At 44.1% G+C, this 18943-nt stretch overlaps 1 protein-coding gene across 3 annotated transcripts in view; it reads right to left on the bottom strand.

Moving 5' to 3' along the window:
- FAF1 (Fas associated factor 1) overlaps positions 1–18943 on the bottom strand; it is a 265559-nt gene that overhangs the window by 184194 nt on the left and 62422 nt on the right. For all 3 annotated transcript variants that reach the window (XM_044300816.1, XM_044300817.1, XM_044300818.1), the window contains 2 exons: positions 18579–18670; positions 6146–6251 (listed from right to left, as the gene is read on the bottom strand). In XM_044300816.1, the coding sequence (XP_044156751.1) occupies positions 6146–6251; positions 18579–18670 (198 nt within the window). The remainder of the gene's footprint in view (positions 1–6145; positions 6252–18578; positions 18671–18943) is intronic.

The following is an 18943-nucleotide window of genomic DNA, read 5'->3' as shown; positions in this document are numbered from 1 at the left end:
GATCAAGAAATTCAAAATGTGTTTTGCTTATATTAGTTGTAAAATTCAAGTTTCAGTTGTTTATATTGATCTCTTCTAAAACAAATATGGAAATTTGTCTCAGTATCCTATCCTTCTATACGAAAATTATGTCATCTATGTATCTGCGTCAGAGTACCAGGCTTACCCCCAATGGGCCATGAATAAGTTCACATAACTGGGGGCAAACCTGGTGCCCATGGCTGTCCCCCTTGTCTGTAAAAAATATTCTCATAGAAAAAATAATTGTGTGTAAGAATATGGTTAACTCCTTCTGCCACAAAGTCTATTTGATCCTGTTGTAATAATTTGCTTTGTTGTAGTTGTCCTATCAATGCTTCCATCCCCTGACTGTGGTCAATTATAGTGTATAAGGAGTTTACATCCATGGTACCTAAGAGCCAGTGTTCTTGGAAATCAACCTGTTCCAAGTGGGTTATAATGTCTGTCGTGTCCTTAATGTATGATGGTATCGGTTTTACTACTGGTTGTAATAACCAGTCTATATACTGTGATAAGTTTGATGTAATTGAGCCGATTCCAGAAATAATTGGTCTCCCTGGTGGGTCTGTTTGATTTTTGTGGATTTTAGGTAAGCAGTAACATTCTGGTAGTCTTTTTTGTGATCCAATATTATATCTATGTCCTCGTTCCAGTAGGAGATTTGTGTCCTGTCCCCGCTGACTATAGTGGACTAATTCTTTGTCAAATTCTATATTGGGATGTTTATTTTCTAAAATAGTGTATGTCGATTGATCTGCTAACTAACTGTCTCCTACATTCTTTGTTGTAATTTTCCGAATCTCAGACTACGCCTGCCTTTGCTGGTCTAATAACTATATTCTGTAAAGATTGTAATTCTTTGATTGCTTTTATTTCTTCCTTATTTAGATTGTTGTATCTTGAATTATTTTCAATTTTCCCAATATCCATCTCTACATTTTTTTTAAATGTTTTTATTTTATTTTTTATTTCAGGGTATTTTTTATTTATTTTTCTATAAGTGTTGTATGTTGGTATTTGGATATAGTAGTTATTTCTCTTGTGATAGCATTTTTCACAAAATATTTTTTCAGACATATGTTTCTAACAAACTTCTCTATCCCTATGAAAGTATTGAATTTATCTAATTTTGCAGTCGGAGAGAATTTTAATCCCTTATTTAACAGATTGGTTTGTGCATTAGTTAACTTAGTGTTGCTGAGATTCACAGTGATATCATCTGTTATCATACTCTGTAATGTCTGTATTGGTTTCTTCTTCCGCCTTCCTCTCCTTGTCTTCCTGTGGAATTGTATCCCTGTGTCGTGCTTATCTCTGGTCTCCGATTCCTCTCCTGCGAATGTTCCCATTGGTAGTGGCGATTGTGCCTGGTGTTCGGTGAATATATCTCTGGTCTGTCTCTCATTTGTTTCTCTGGTTGGGGATTGTGCCTGGGTCTCAAATTGGATTTGTGTGTGGGGGATTGGGTTCTCAGGGGCCTTCTTGGGTATTGTGAATGTTGTCTGGTTCTCGTTCTGTGGTGAGCTGGGGTGTGGTCTAAAAAAATGTGGTAATCAGAGTGATTCAAATCGATTCGTGGTTGGAATATGGTGTTGGGTTTCGGTGTCAGTTTCCAAATTTTCATTCTTTTTTCCTTTTGAGACACCCAAACCCAACACAACATTCCAACCACGAATTAAAATCCAAACAAGCTGGCTAACATTAAAAGGTTTCTATAGGTGTGGGAGGTGCAACAATTGCAGAACCACAAATTTTCCTAAAAAAAAACAAAACACAGCAATAAGTAAGGTCAACACATAACACCTATTCCATCCAAATTAAAGAGCATCTAACATGTGACTCTTCGGATGTTATTTATCTTTCGTAGTGTCTATGCAAAAAGCAGCATATAGGACGGAGCAAAAGAACTCTCAAAAACAGAATAGCTGAACACCTTTCCAACATTAAAAAAGGTTATGAACTACATACGGTCTCTAAACATTTCAATGAATCCCACAACAATGACCCGACATCCCTCACTTTTATAGCATTTGAGAAAGTTAGAAGACAGTGGAGAGGAGGCAACCACATTATAAACCTGTCAAGAGTCGAATCCAGAAGAATCTTCCAGTTTGACACCATTATTCCTTCAGGCCTCAACGCTGAAATGGAACTTTTCGGGTTCCTATAGACCTGGGGTGGGTGCCCTTTTGAAGACGGGACATCGACGTCCGGCTGCATACAAGCACCTGGGTCTCCCCATCCTTGAAGGGCCCCCATCCCTAATCTCTGTATTCATTCTTTTAAATAATCTTTACTCTTTAATGTCACTAACATCCTCTACAGAGAACGTTTTTTTCATTTATCTCTGCTCTCTGTAATTGATTGAACATTTATTGGACTCCAGACCAGATATTGTCAACTGCCTGTATCGAGAAACTCGGATACCCCTCCTCCTCGCTAATAGATGATCCTATAAAAACCTACTCCACCTGGTCACTGTTCATACCCACTGAAGAAGGAGCGTGTGTTCTCCGAAACGCGTTTGGGATCTGAACAGAGATCTCTTAACCAACACCAGGAAAATACACTATGATCCAGCAAGCGAACCAACGATACTTCATATGGACATATACAGCTGTATTCAATTCCAGCCTTAACCCCCAAGGTCCCCCCCCCCCCCCATACACTCCGAACCGCAAGCGCATAAAGTAACTAGCCGGACAGGAGCAACGTAATCAACTATGTGGGACGCCACGTGTCACGGGAGATGCTAACAGCGCGGCTGGAAGTTCGAAACGGAGCGAGGTGTTTGTGAGCGAGGTGCCTGGCAGTTTATATCACCAGAAGCGTGCGTTACCCTATGAAGGGATATCATCTGATATAAGGAGGGGACCCTTTATGAACTATCAATCTGGTTCAAATACAATAATAGTTGGATTCACTGCACGATTTGAAGCGGTGACAGGAGGTCCAATCATACAGAGGACTCGTAACGTTGAGAATAATGTTCCTTGTAAGGTTTTACTACTAACCACCAACATTGACAATAACGTCCCTAGTGCGATCTGATTACGAACCACCGACCATCTGGAATATTAGTCGCCCTCGTTATAAGTGGGGACAGTGTTACAATCTGAGGAAGTATTATTTTTATACCTGTACTACATGAGGAGTCACAACAAAAAAGATACTTTTAATATCGTACTTTGTTTCATATACTTAAGGGTAATGGAACCGTCCTTGACCATCAAGAGAAACATCAGATAAATGGACACTAGTTACCGTTTTTAGGTTTTTTTGTACAGTAATCTTGATATGGGACTCGCATCTGTATTTTATTCTACATCTTACTGCGTTATTGGCACAATCAACATCAGACATTAACTACTCGAAGAGTTCTGATACTCTTGATCCATTCAATATACCCTTGTATTTATACCTTTCTGTCTGATCCTGATTCATCATCATTACTTCCATCAATCAGTCCTATTTCTATATTACCTATATTGTCAGCTATTTATCCATAGGTTTTTCCTTCTTTGCAGAATTTTATCTTTTAATTCTTAATAAATTTGTTTTATTCTTTTACTATGTTCCAGATATAGGGTGTGCCATCCATAGATATTTATTCAATTTTCGTATTAGGCGAGGGGTACGCCTAGGATAGCGCACCACAATCCAGGAAGTGAGCCACTAAACTTCACTTTTTATACAAATATTATTTACGCATGTCAATGGCAAATTTCCATAGATACATATCATAGTAATACATAGAGATTGAAACATAAAAAGTTTAAACCGTATCAAAAAAAGGTAAATGAATCATTAAAACGCAAATAAGGCCCCATTCACACAACCATATTTTTAGTCTGCATCCAGACCTAGGGCTGGGCGATATGGCCTAAAATCTATATCGCGATATAATTTGAACTATGTGTGATAACTATATATCGCGATATATATTATTTTCTTCCCCATTATTATTATTATCATCATCTTCCATGTCCCCCAGCCAGCACCATCAGCCCCATGCCATAGTCATCCTCCAACCCAACCAAAAGATGGAACTCGTCCTATTCTTGTCCATTTTGCAGACGAGAATAGACATCATTACAATGGGTTCACAACAACAACAAAAACGGATGTCATTCGTATTTTTTTGCGGACCACAAAATATGGCTCAGGTGAATGCATCTTAAAGGCTATCATTTTCTATAAAGGGATTGATTCTGTCTGGAATTCCCAGTATACTGTATGCAGCCTGAAATAGTGTATAGACTCAGGACCTAATCCAGCCATAACACAATGGAAGCTGTACATCAATCAAGAACTATGGGGATGGTTATTAATACAAACACAAAATTTCATGTATTTTCTAAAGTTCAAAAAAAAAAAAAAAGCTCCCAGGTCTTTACATCTGCGCCCTCCTGCAACTTGTACATTTTTCGGCCCTGTCTTAGCAGTAGAAAGTTTTTCTTTAAAGTGAAACTGACAGCAAATCCTTTACCATATCTCTTTGGCTTTGCAAACGAGACATAACTCCTGGGAGACGTCGTCGTGTCACGAGTAGCGTATAGGCCTGCAGACACTTTGCAGGGAGGCACATCCTTGGGATTGTAAGGTTCTATTCACAGAGGTGTCCGAGCCACAGTCGGGGGTTCTCTCCATTTTGACTGCAGTATTTCAGTATATGGAGCACTATTTTTGCCATCAAAGTCACGGCAACTTCAATGGAACCCTTAACTACCCTAATAATGTTCAATGGGGGTCATGGGGCGCAGTGTAGATCCACCATATGTAAACGGAGAGCTGCCCTGTATGAAGGACAGGGTGCATTCATCTTGCAAATGTGAAAAATAACATGTGGATAATATATGTCTGCCAACTCATCATCGCATTCATCTGCCCATCATCTATCATATAAAAATAATAATAATAATAATAACTGTAAATGGCTCACAGGTCACTAGTAGAAATGAGCGAATTTACCAGAAATTGTTTCAGGCCCGGATAGACCTGATTCAGACTAAATATATTTGGTGCAAAGCAAGAACCCCAACTGCCCTGAAAAGTAGAGTACGACTGTATCCAAATCCTTTCAAGCTCTTTAATGCCAAGACGGCATTAGTAATGTTAGTGACAGCAACATACGGCTATGGGTAAATGGACTGTAGCCGGAGGAGGTAACAGCCTGTTTAAAGGGAATCTGTCACCAGTTTTGTCTCTATGACACCGGCTGACCTGTTACATGTGCGCTTGGCAGCTGAAGGCGCCTGTGTTGGTCCCATGTTCATATGTGTCCGCATTGCTGAGAAAAATGATGTTTTAATATATGCAAATGAGCCTCTAGGAGCAACGGGGGCGTTGCTATTGCACCTAGAGGCTCTGCTCTCTCTGCAACTGCCGCGCCCTCTGCACTATAATTGACAGGGCTAGGTGTGATGATGTTTACACTGCCCGGTCCTGTCAATCAGTGCAGGGGGTGCAGCAGTTGCAGAGAGAGCAGAGCCTCTAGGTGTAATGGTAACGCCCCTGTTGCTCCTAGAGTCTCATCTGCATATATTACATCTTTTTTCTCAGCAATGTGGGCACATATCAACATGGGACCAACACAGATGTCTTCAGCTGCCAAGTGCACATGTAACAAGTCAGCCAGTGTCATAGATACAAAACTGCTGACAGATGCCCTGTAATAACACACTGCACTGCCAGATTATTATTATTTTTATTACAAACAGTCCGGAATTCATCCTTTTTGGTGGCAGGTGCCTTCTCGTCTATCTGTAAATCAGTGGCCGCCATTTTAAACGATTCGTATGGGATGAATCACAAAAGTATCAGATTTAATGAAATTAGGGTCTTTTGGAGAATTAAATTTGTGTATCGCCCATTCGTTCATCTCTAGTCAGTAGGAGCTTTGAGACTCCTGAGCTATTTGAGACACGTTACTTATGTGTGATAGCTTTCAGGACGCTTACACCAGTCTGGGACCCTCATAGTCCGCCCAGGTGAATGCAGGTGCCTACAAATCTCCAGACGAGGGACAGGTCTTTGTGATTCTCCGTGCTAAGGAACACTAGTAATCATTTTACATTAAAAACGCTATTGCAGTTAAAGCCCACATCATGGCGACAGCTCTCACCTCCTGGATAGTGCAGTTCCCGGAGAATTGCAGGTTGTATTCCCTCTTGACTTCGCGGTGAGTGATGATCAGCATATAGTTCTGGTTTAATGACTCCTGTTGAGAGCTGAGGGAATAGAAATAGAGACAGAGTCAGAGAAGACAAGTAGTGGCGTGCTCCGGTGGAGCGCTCATCCTTGTGGGACCCCCGGGACTGGCAGCCCGACAAGCCCGGGCACACCTTACTCCCATCAAAGGAGCTGCTACTGTACTGACCAAACATACACAAGGTGTCCTATGAGCCTGTTACTTCGCAGACACATAGCTAGCACTCACATAATTATTATATCTAATTAGTTAAAACACGTACAAGCAGCGTCTCCGCAGGGCCCAGGACCACACAAATCCACCAAGAAGTGCTAACACACACATCACATTGTCAGCACCCAAAGGACGCGGAAAGGCACCGACATACACGTATACATACATTCAGTTAACCACCTTCACGATCTCCTTCTCTCCTCTTCCCACAATCACCTCCAAGATGTCTACCGTGTAGACCCCGTACTCGAACTCTCTACCGCTAGGGATGAGCGAACGTCTGTTTTCAAGTTCGTCGTACAAGGTTCGGGTTATCTAAGAATTCCGTTATGGATTCCGCTACCACGGACTATAACTTATGGTCTGTGGTAGTGGATTCCATAATGGAATTCTTAGAGGTCAGCTGGGTGTTACCAGCTGGGAGGGTCCCTGCACAGTCTGACACTAATCAATAAGTGCTGCCAGTGTCAGACCGTGCAGGGACACACACACACACCCAAACTGGTAACACCCATCTGGATCTTTATTGCAAATGGCACTTCAAGAGAAAGCAGCTCCTATTCTGGTGGACTCGAGCTGTCATTTAAAGGGCCACTATGTAATACTACATTTGACCACAATTGATTGCCACAGAAAGTCTCTTCGTGAAAAGGTTGTCTCTGAAAAGCCTCCTTAATCAAGGGTCTTGTAGGGAAATTGGGTTAGGGATGAAATTAGGAAAGTGGACATGGTACCTATAACAGTCCTCCAAGTCTACTACTGCCGCTAGGCAATCCCAGGTTAAGGGGGCGAGCCGACATCCTGCCCCCATGTGACTGCCGACAGGTCCTCCTGCACCACATAGTGTAGCGTGGGACTCTGCAGGTCCTTCTCGTCAGATATCGAAGGCAACAGCCCAAGGCTCAGCTGTCATGTGCGTCATCTGGATAGCAACGGCACCGAGGGCATGGTCTCAGGGAGCGGCTAATCCGCAGAGAAACGCTTTACCGTTCTGATCACATGACCGACAGAGAAAAGGACGTTTGCTGTTTGAATAATGGTGTTTTTTTCAATTGGAGTCCAATTTTTGTGTCATGATCATTTTTTTTAAATGTTGCAGCAATTTTTTTTATTACATTTTTTTCTTTTAAAACACCCTTCTCAAGAAGTGTCTGGAAAGTGACTCCCCTCAAAACTTTTCCCATCCAACTCGACTTTTATTTATTTATTTTTTAATAACATATAGAGCCCAAAAGGGGAAGCCACAACAATGTTAAAGTGCATCTGTCAGCAGTTCTGTACCTATAAAGACCTGTTACATGTGGGCTTGGCAGCTGAAGGCATCTATGTTGGTCCCATGTTCATATGTGCCCGCATTGCTGTGAAAAAAAATTATGTTTTAATATATGCAAATGAGCCTCTAGGAGCAACGGGGGCGTTGCCATTACACCTAGAGGCTGTGCTCTCTCTGCAACTGCCGCACCCTCTGCATTTTGATGAACAGGGCCAGTGTGTGATCACATTTTCACTGCCTGGTCCTGTCAATCAAAGTGGAGAGGGCATGGCAGTTGCAGAGAGAGCAGAGGCTCTAGGTGTAAGGGTAACGCCCCCGTTGCTCTTACAGGCTTATTTGCTTACATTAAAACATCATTTTTCTCAGAAGTGTGGGCATGTATAAACATGGGACCCACACAGAGGCCTTCCGCTGCCAATAGGTCAGCCAGTTTCATGGGTACAAGTCTGCTGACAGATGCCCTTTAAGGAGTTGCCTTAGAACGCTGTCAGCAGAATACAGGCTACCATCAACGACAGCCTGTATTTTACCTATAGAAAAAGCATAACAAAGCCGGCTGTATGAATGGAAGCCACACAGATATTACCAGCGCCTCCAGCTTCCTTTACAAGCAGGAGCCTGTGATACCAGGATTATAATTATGCGACTGCTGTACATGCAATTCCCTATTATGCAGGCATTATGGTTTTAACGCTTATGATAAATGTATTTGGCAAGCGTGCATACTATGTGAGCTTCCATAATTTGCCAAAAAATATTTAAACTTTACGACTTGTTTCCCATTTAACCACTTAAAAGGTTTTTGGCTTAAATAACTGCTTTCCGAATGCTAACTCCGGGAGACGCAGGATGCCTCATCTGCAGCGCGGCCCACGATGGCTCGCTTTTTATTTTCTTATAGAAGTGCCGCGGGATTTGAGATTAAACACTGCCAAACCTGTCAATTAAATCTGCCCGTTTTAAGCTTGCAGCTTTGCGGCGGCTCATGTCAGCTACGGATCACATTTACAGTAATTACAGCTTATTTACCTTAACACAAAATAAGGAATCAGTATGGAGATGTAGTGTTTGTTGTAGCTAAAGCTGCCGGAGATTTCACATTTGCTGCAAACAGACGCCACTTAAAAAGCTGGAAAGTATGCAAATCTCCCCAGCCTGTGCAGCACGGAAGCACGCCAGGCCCGACTTACAGACGGAAAGCAAATACGGGGCACTAATCCCAATGATGGAATGGGATCGAGACTACAACTTACATTATGCTGCAACAACTCCATGGGACGAATTACTGCGCTGCTACTCGACTACATGGTGGCTTTCCAATAGGAGAGGATATCCAATAAGGCTAAAGTGGCTTTTAATTGGCTTTTTCTTTTTACCGGAAAGAGGGGGGGGGGGGGGGTCTTTTTTTTTTTGTAGAGGGCTGTCCATAGAGGAAAATGCTCATATAGTACAAATGCACAGCATGTTCAGGAGAGGGATATGTATTGAAAGAGGAGAAGTCTGTTTTAGTAAAGAATTGTAGTCCCCATAATATAAGAACGCCATAGCATCATTTCTTAGCCCTCTGCATTCCTCTGTTACTCCTCCTAGAAAGGTATGAATGAATGGACTACTGGCTCTTACCAGTGAGGGGTGTGTCCCTTAGGTCTCCTGCACATGAACGTGGGCCGCAATGCACGAATACCGACCGTGGGGCAGCCGCAGCGGATCGCGGACCCATTCACTTTAAGGCTACTTTTACACTCCCGTTTTGGCCGGATCCCTCATGGATCTGCAAAAACGGATCCGTTACAAGAATACAACCGCATGCATCCGTCATGAATGGATCAGTTTGTATTATCTGTAACATAGCCAAGACGGATCAGTCATGAACTCCATTGAAAGTCAATGGGAGACGGAGACGTTTTCTATTGTGCCAGAGAAAACAGATCAGTCCCCATTGACTTGCATTGTGTGTCAGGACGGATCCGTTTGGCTCAGTTTCGTCAAGCGGACAGCAAAAGGCTGCAAGCAGCGTTTTGGTGTGCGCCTCCAGAGCGGAATGGAGATGAAACGGAGGCAAACGGACGCATTCAGAGCGAATCCTTTTCCATTCAGAATGCATTAGGGCAAAACGGATCGGTTTTGGACCGCCTGTGAGAGCCCTGAACGGATCTCACAAACGGAAAGCCAAAACACGAATGTGAAATTAGCCTAACGGGTCCGCGATCCAGCCGTTCCGCAAAAAGATAGGACATATTCTATCTTTTTGCAGAACAGAAGTATGGGACGAAACCCGAAGGAAGCACTCTGTAGTGTTCCATGCTTTCATTCCCCATCTCCGGATTTGCGGACCCATTGAAGTGTTGGTCCGCATCCGTGATGCAGGATGCCCACGGAACGGCGCCCATGTATTGCAGATCCCCTCAACGGGCAGCACATGTTGGTGTGCAGGAGGCCTTACAGTCCGACACTGTCCAATCAGTGCTCACCCCTTTGACAGGGAGAAAGGTAACACCCAGTGTTCAATTAGAGGGGTCGTCCAGCCATTAATATTGATGACCTATCATCAGGATAGGTCATTCATATCTGATTAGTGAGGGTCCAACACCCGGGACCCCCCGATCAGCTGCGAGACAAAGAGGTGGTGCTCTGTGTGCAGTGGCGTAGTGTAATTACAAGTACTCGCTCCATTCACTTCAATGAGTACTTGTATTGCACTGCACTTCCAAGATGAAGTGCAGCGGTACCCGCACAGAGCGCCGCCTCCTCGTCAAATGGCTGGTCAGCAGGAGTACCAGGTGTCGGACCCCCGCTGACCAGATATTGATGACAGAAGTGTTAATACATGGAGAATACAAGTATTTGCTACGGAAGGTGACAGATCCTCTATAAAGCCCCATGAACATGACAGTATCTGTTTTGCGGTCTGCAAATCGTGGATCCACAAAATACGGATGTGGTCCGTGTGCTGCCTACATTTTTTATTTTTATTTTTTTACAGACCTGTTGACTTCCATGGTATCTAGGGATGAGCGAACTTGTGTTCTTTGTCAAGTTTGGTGTACAAGGTTCAGGTTATTTAAGAATTTCGTTTATGGATTCCACTACCACGGACCATAACTTCTGGTCCGCGGTAGCGGAATCCATAACAGAATTGTTAGATAACCCGAACCTTGTACACCAAACTTGAAAAAACAAGCTCGCTCAACACTATCCGTATCTTATCTTTGCTGAATGAACATACGGAGGCGAAAAGCACATGGATCCTCCTTCTGCTTTCCGCCTCCATATGTCCATGCCACAAAAGGATAGAACATGTTTTATACTTGGCCGCAAAAAGCGGAGCACATACCCATTGAAGTCAATGGGTCTGCAAAAAATGTGGATGCAGGGCAGACAGTATCCGTATTTTGTAAATTCACAATTTGCAAACAGTGAAATACGTACGGTCGTGCGCATGAGGCCTAAAGTCTACATGTTCTCCTCACATTTCAGGGACGCTGGGCCTACTCAAACTGATCGGCAGGGTCCCGACGCTGACGACCTATCCCTGTGATGGCTAACCTGCCGGAATCCTCTGCCGCAAGTGTGAAAGTACCCTAAGCTATTGGCAGCTGAAGGATAGAATTGAACGACAAAGAAAATAGAAAAAGAGCAAACAGCAGGTGGCGCTATACAGAGAGATCTCAGTGAATAACTCAGTAACTATACATTTTTAATCACATGGAATTACAAAAGTATTAAGATCCAGGGGCTCCTTTGAAAACTGTAGAATATTATTTGTGGGACAAAACCTTTAATCATTTGTATAATTATAAAGGGTAACCGAATCGCTCTGTCAGGACAGACTGCACCGACATATTATTGCTAAACTGCACATGATAAATGTGAACAGAGCCTTACGTGGATTTTCGCAGCCCATGGTCCATGTAAACCCGGCCTGGTGAGTGCACAGCATCATTGGTTGCTATGACGCCGTGCGCTTCATGCCGCCGCCGCTCAGTAATATATGATCTATAAGAGTGTATTACTGTACTGCGGTGGCACAATGCGCACGGCGTCATAGCAACCAATGATGCTGTGCACTCAGTAGGACGGGTTTGCACGGACCATAATCCGCGAGAATCCACGGATGTGTGAATGCGGCCTAAAGCCTCATGCACACGGCCGTTGTTTGGGTGCGCATCAGAGCCGCCGTTTTTGCAGCTCGGATGCGGACCCATTAACTTCAATGGGGTCGCAAAAGATGCGGACAGCACTCCGTGTGCTGTCCGCATCCGTTGCTCCATTCCGTGGCCCCGCAAAAAAAATAGAACATATCCTATTCTTGTCCGTTTGGCGGACAAGAATAGGCATTTCTACAATGGGCCGCCCGTTCCGCAAATTGCGGAAGGCACACAAGCGGCTTCCGTTTTTTGCAGATCCACGGTTTGCGGACAGCAAAAAACGGAACGGTTGTGTGCATGAAGCCTTAGACACAGATAAGGAGCTTCCTGCATAAACAGAAATCTTTAATAAATATATATATATAATAACAATAACCCCTGCACAGACATTATACAACCAGTGACTGGATCGTGTCAGACCTTTATTGCAGACTGCTGGCAATTTATTCATAAAATTCTAGTAGGAATAATAGACTAGAGGACTGGCATAACAAAGAGTTATATGAAAAGAAGCTCCAGAATTTTACATGAGGAAGCTCCAGAATTGTTATTACATGAGGGATGCAGACATGTCAGGAGGGGTGCAATAAAGTATTATGGCAATATATAGGTGTTAAAAATATTGTCAGTTTTTTATTTATTTTTTACGATTGTTACGTTTTCCTCTCTGTCAGCGCCCCCTGCTGTTTCTCCTGTGGAAAAATCTGGTCCACCTTCTCCTACATTCAGAGGTGGACTGACATGCTCCGTATCTTTCCTGCTCTCAGTGCCGGCGTAGTGATCTCATAGTGAAGCGGCCCAGACACCTATCATATTCGTCCCCATCTCTAAATAAATTTTTTATTTATTTTTTCATGCACTTCTATGGTGCTACTATATTCCGCAGCGCTTTACAGACATTTGCATCGGGCTGTCTCCAATGGGGCTTACAATCTAAGTTCCCTATCAGTGTGTCTATGGAGTGTGGGAGGAAAACGGGAGAACCCGGAGGAAACCCACGCAAACACGTAGAGAACATACAAACTCCATGCAGATGTTGTCCTTGGTCGTTTTCAAACCTAGGACCCCAGCGCTGCAAGACACCAGTGCTACCCACTGAGCCACCAAATATATGTCTCTCTCTAGACAGTGGAGAAAGAAATTGTGAGGACATTACCATATTCCATAGTGCTGTTTATTAGTGGAATCGCTGGGGCTGTGTGTTTGGGACTATTTTCTATGCAGAGAAGGAAGGGGTGACTGCAAGTCATATGATGAGCTTCTGCCTACCCACAGAAAATGGAGACCAGAGATGTCTCACTTCAGCAAATGGCATTCATCATGTAGAGAAAGTTATTACCAGGCACTTACTAATGTATTGTGATTGTCCATATTGCCTCCTTTGCTGGCTGGATTCATCTTTCCATCACATTATGCACGGTTCGTTTCCAGGGGTTACAACCACACCGCAATCCAGCCGCGGTGGCCGTGCTTGTACACTATAGGAAAATGTGCCAGACTATGCGCACTCCCACAGTCCGGGCCACCAGAGAGGCTGGCGCTTTTTCCTACAGTGTGCAAGCACGACCCCCACCATTTGCTGCAGTGAGACGACCCCTTTAAAAATAATTGGTCTGTATTACTCCAGATATTTTTATTTGTTTAAATCATGGGATAACCCCGTAAAGGGGCTGTTCCATCATGACAATCCTTGTCCATATGTCCTATAAGAGTATATGCTCATCACATGGGGGATGGGGTTATCCACTCAAGATGAGCCCAAGTGGAGATGCCGACAAGCAGAGGCCAACATCCTGGCGTTCATCTTAAAAGGGTTTCTCGAGATTGTTTAATTGATGGTCTATCCTCTGCATAGGTCATCAGTACTTAATCGGTGGGAGTCCGACACCCGGGACCCCTGCCGATCAGCTGTTTGAGAAGGCAATTGCTCACCAAGCACAGCGCCGTACATTGTATAGTGGTCATGTTTGGTATCACAGCTCAGCCTCATTCACTTCTATAGTGACCGATGAATGTGATGTCACATGGCCTAAGAAAAGCTGAGAGAAGGCCGCGGCGCTACTTGTGAGCACCAGTGCCTTCTCAAACAGCCGATGGGCGGGGGTCCTGGGTGTCGGACGCCCACTGATTAGATACCGATTACCTATCCACAGGATAGGACATAAGTTAAAAAAATAATCCCAGAAACCCCCTTAAAAGGTCGCCATGTAACGTTGCATGACAGGTAATAAATGCTGCTGTGATCACAGGGTCACCCGAACCTCAGGAAGGAGTCTCAGATCTCACCGGAGTCTAAACTGCAGCGCATTTCTACATAGAGACTGTTAACCCCCTGCAACCTCAATAATGCAAAACCTCGCAGCTCCAATCCAATAGCAGGAAGGAACGCTCCTCGCTGTTACACCCCTACCCTCAGTATTGTTGGCGGCGCAGTGCACCCTTCCCCCCCAGAATTAGCATCATTGGTGGCGCAGTGCCACAGGCACCACCACCCCCTCCCAATTGTTATATTCATTGGTGGCAGTGGCCACAGGGTCCCCTCCCCTCATCTTTATTGGTGGCAATGGCAGTTCCGACCGGAGCCCCAGCTGTGTAAAACTGTGGCTCTGATCAGTTACCATGGCAGCCAGGACGCTAATGAAGCCCTGGCTGCCATGGTAATCTCCCTGCTGCTGTGTGTACTATGCACAGGGAAGCAGGGAGAGTGGGAGGTCCTATTCACCCTGATAGAGCTCTATAAGGTGAATAGTACAAGGGTTCTAGCCCCTAAAGGGGGCTAATAGTTAGTAAATAAAAAGTAAAAAAAAAGTGGGGGGAAAAAAAATACTAAAAGTTTAAAATCGCCCCCTTTCCCAATTTTAAATATAACAAATAATACACATATTACATAAATCGCTATGCCTGAAAAAGTGTGATCTAACAAAATATTAAAAAGAAAAATATTTCCTATGGAGTGAACGCCGTAACAGAAAAAAAATCAAAACAGAGCGATTCGTCATTTTTAGTCACCTTGTCCCCCCAAATATAGGATAGGACTGTTCTATTGTGGGCTAGACGTTCCATAAAATGCGGAAATGCAGGCGGCTTTTTGGGCGTTTTATTTTTTCTGCGTGGTATCGAATATCGCAATACTTTTTTTATGGTATCGGAAATCGAATCAAAATTTTGGTATTGTGACAACCCTAGTCCAGCCGTTGCAAAACTACAACTCCCAGTATGCCTGGACAGCCTACAGCTATTAGGGCATGCTGGGAGTTATAGTTTTCCAACAGCTGGAGGGTCGCAGGTTGAGCACCCATGGTCTAGAGGAAAGAAGGTTTGTACACAAACATAGAAGAGGATTCTTTACGGTAAGAGCAGTGAGACTATGGAGCTCTCTGCCTGAGGAGGTGGTGATGCTGAGTACAATAAAGGAATTCAAGAGGGGCCTGGATGTATTTCTGGAGTGTAATAATATTACAGGCTATAGCTACTAGATTTCTGGAGTGGTTGCTGATCGGGAAGGAATTTTTTTCCCCCTAAATTTTTATTTTTTTTCCTTGCTGTGGATCAACTTGATGGATGCTTATATTAGGCGTATTTCTGGCACAGATTGCAGCGCAAAGGTCCTCTGTACCACAATCTGCGACTTTTCCCCGCTCACGCCAGGTCTACAAAAGTGGATGGGGAAGGGGACAGGCAGGCCCTTCTTATTTAACATTTTTCTACGCTTGGTTTAGGCACACAAAATCGCACAAGGAAGCCGTCTTACATTTGTAACAGGGGGAGAGTTATGAGGAGGCCGATGACTCTTCATAACTCCTGGCGGCTCCACCGCCAGCTTAGAGGTTTATTAAGACCGGCGTTTTAGACTATGTCACTGTGTTACCTTTATTCTCTAGGTCAGTATGATTTGTATATATTTTTTTTAATAATTTGTTTCTTATGTCTCCATATTCTGAGAGTCACAACTTCACATTTCCTTCAACTAAGCTTTGTAAAAGATTTTTTCTGCAGGGTGAATTGGCATTTTCATCGTTTTTTCAAAATGCTACAACTTTATATCCCTTTATCCCTTTTTCTGGTAGGCGGCATGAACAAAAATGGCAATTCTAGTTTTTTCTTTTTTAGGGTACTTTCACACTTGCGGCAGGACGGATCAGACAGGCTGTTTACCCTGTCGGATCCGTCCTGCGGCTATTTCCGCCGTGCCGCCGGACCGCCGCTCCGTCCCCATGGACTATAATGGGGACGGGGGCGGATCTCCAGCGCAGCACGGCGAAAGCCGCCGGACTAAAAAGCCTGACATGCAGTAATTTTAGTCCGGCGGCCTTTCGCGGTGCACCACCGTGCTGCGCCGGAGATGCTCCCCCGTCCCCATTATAGTCAATGGGGACGGAGCGGCAGTCCAGCGGCACGCCGAAATAGCCGCAGGACGGATCCGACATGGTGAACAGCCTGTCGGATCCGTCCTGCCGCAAGTGTGAAAGTAGCCTTATGCCATTCACTATGTAGTTTGAATACAACTGTGATTTGTTATGAATAAGGCGATGCCAATTATGTGTACTTTTGTTATTCATCTTTTTATTTTTCAACATAAAGCATTTTTTGTGCCATTTTTTTTTTTTGCAATCATTTTTAAACATTTAAATGTATTTATTTTTTCTTTTGTCCCACCAGGAGACTTGAACATTTATATGCTTTAGTGTTCATAAAATACACTTCTTTACTGCAATATATTATACCTGTAAGAGTGATGCTGACAAAAATATTAGGCCTGGCCACTGGCAGGTCCTAATAGATGCACTAACATGGCATACCTGCGGGCCATTGTCCGGCTCTTGGTTGCTACAGCAACCTATCACAAGCCATGTTCGCATAACGGTAGGGATGGATGATGTGTAGCCATTTAGATTTTGGGGTTGCTGTTGACAGTGACCGACAACTGGACTCTCCCTTAGATGTCAAAGTCAGGCTCCCACAGAGATCACAAGCTTGTGCAATCATAACAGCGTACATGCACAGTATTCTGCAAGAGACGCACCCCACGGATAATGTACATGTATATCATTTTGGACTTAGGCAGGCATGGCCAAACTGCAGCTCTGGAGCGGTTGTAAAACTACAGCAGGGCATGCTGGGAGTTGTAGTTTTTCAACAGCTGGATAGCCTAAGGTTGGCCATCCCTGAACTAAGGGGTCAAAGAGGAGAGGTCACCATTTCTCACATTATGGGGGAACTAATCATTCTGAATTTTTCAACGTCAGATGCAACAAGTATTGTCGCAATTGGTGCTTCTATGCTACACTCGACAATTTCTGAAAAGAAGGCATAGAGAGGGCCTAGTTACCTTAATTTACACTGACTTAAAGGGGTTGTCCGGGTTCAGAGCTGAACCCGGACATACCTCCATTTTCACCCAGGCAGCCCTTGACTTGAGCATTGGAGCAGTTCATGCTCCGATGCTCTCTCAGGCATTTTCAGGAGTTCCGGTGACGTACCGGGCTCTCCATGGGGCTGCCAGGAAGCCAGGTGACGTCACCGGCACTGATGGGCGGGCTTTAGCGCTGCCCTAGCCAGTAAAACAGCTAGGGCAGCGCTAAAGCACGCCCATCAGAACCAGTGACTTCACCGAACACAGTGCCGGGCAGAAGCCTCCGCCCGGCAGTGTGTTATTGTAAACAAAAGAGCCCGTGCCCTGCGCGATCTAGCACAGGGCAAGGGAGCGCATAAGAGCATGAGAAGCTCCGATGCCAATATCAGGGGGGCTGCCTGGGTTCAGCTCTGAACCTGGACAACCCCTTTAAATGAAGACAGAAATCCTTGGCAGCTCTGAGCTGCCAGTGATTTTGGTTTAGGTGCATGTAGAGACGGAGGATGCCCCTGCGCCTTGTCATAAATTAGTAACTACCACTGGACAATGCAGAGGATGTCATAGACTGGCATAAAATGTCAGTCTATGATAAATCTCTCCCTATGTCCTTTTTACTAAATACTTGTATTGCCCATAAAATAATAATTTTGGAACATCTTTTCTAACAAATGTTGGTTGTGCTGTCCTGTTGCCAAATTAATTGGCAATGGGGTGTTACCACCTGGGGGTTGGTCCCTGCACACTTTGACATTGTCCAATCAGCTCAACAGTACAAAGCCAGATTATAGAAAGTTACACCTTTTTAACAAGGGAGAAGGTAAAATCCAGTTGCTAAATTATTTGGCAGTATTCAGGAAGAATAGCAGAGGAACAGCACAACACAAAGTTCTGAGTTATCCAAAATTGTTATTTCATAGGGAATATAAGCATCTCCTGGAAGAACAAAAAGAGCCAAAGGAAAAAAAAAAATCAATTTGCTAGATCCTGCTCTGCACCCACATAATCTGTCGGGGGATAGTCAGAAGATCCCCATTAGACATTACAATGTCGGCCGGTCCTATGGAAAAGAGCGGGTTCGGCCAACAATGCATTCATGTGTACAGTGAGGGGGCCTTTTAAACTCTCATGTCGGATTGATGTGACACTGTAAAAACCCCAGTGATACTTTTTATAGGATGTGAGACACAGGCAGAGCATCTTCTAACTATGGTCCTTGGGTTCTATACAACATTTTTGTACAAACAAAAACATGATGCCATACCCAAAGGCTGGCGAATCGCCTTCCGAAGGATGTGTACAGACCCATATATACAATTTCACCAATCTGAAGACAGGCAATAACAGAAATGAATGCATTACCTGGACTGGCCGGACATAGATGGAAGCGGTAAGTCTGGCGTCAGGACATAAAGGTTATTGTGTTTTGGCAAGTGCAGAGTCCTCAAGACGGTCTAAAGAGAAAAATCGGATAGCATATCGATTAACATAGGGTCTCCGTAAGATACAAACACTATATCAAACCAGAACATCAGCTGCGGCCTTGCATATAAAACACATTCTGTGAGCAAAAAATTAAAAAGGGTAAAAGATACGGATGACCTAGCCTCAGGATCTTCAATAGCAGATCGGCGGGGGTTCAGATACCTGGCAGGCCGCCGATCAGCCGTTTCAGGCAGCCACCAGCACTGATGACTATACAGTGTGTGGAGCTGGAAGCAGACCGC

The sequence above is a fragment of the Bufo gargarizans genome, chromosome 7, assembly GCF_014858855.1.
Source record: "Bufo gargarizans isolate SCDJY-AF-19 chromosome 7, ASM1485885v1, whole genome shotgun sequence".
In the NCBI taxonomy this organism is placed as follows: domain Eukaryota; kingdom Metazoa; phylum Chordata; class Amphibia; order Anura; family Bufonidae; genus Bufo; species Bufo gargarizans.
The sequence above is the reverse complement of the archived record's forward strand: the minus strand, read 5'-3'. Positions and strand labels throughout refer to the sequence as shown.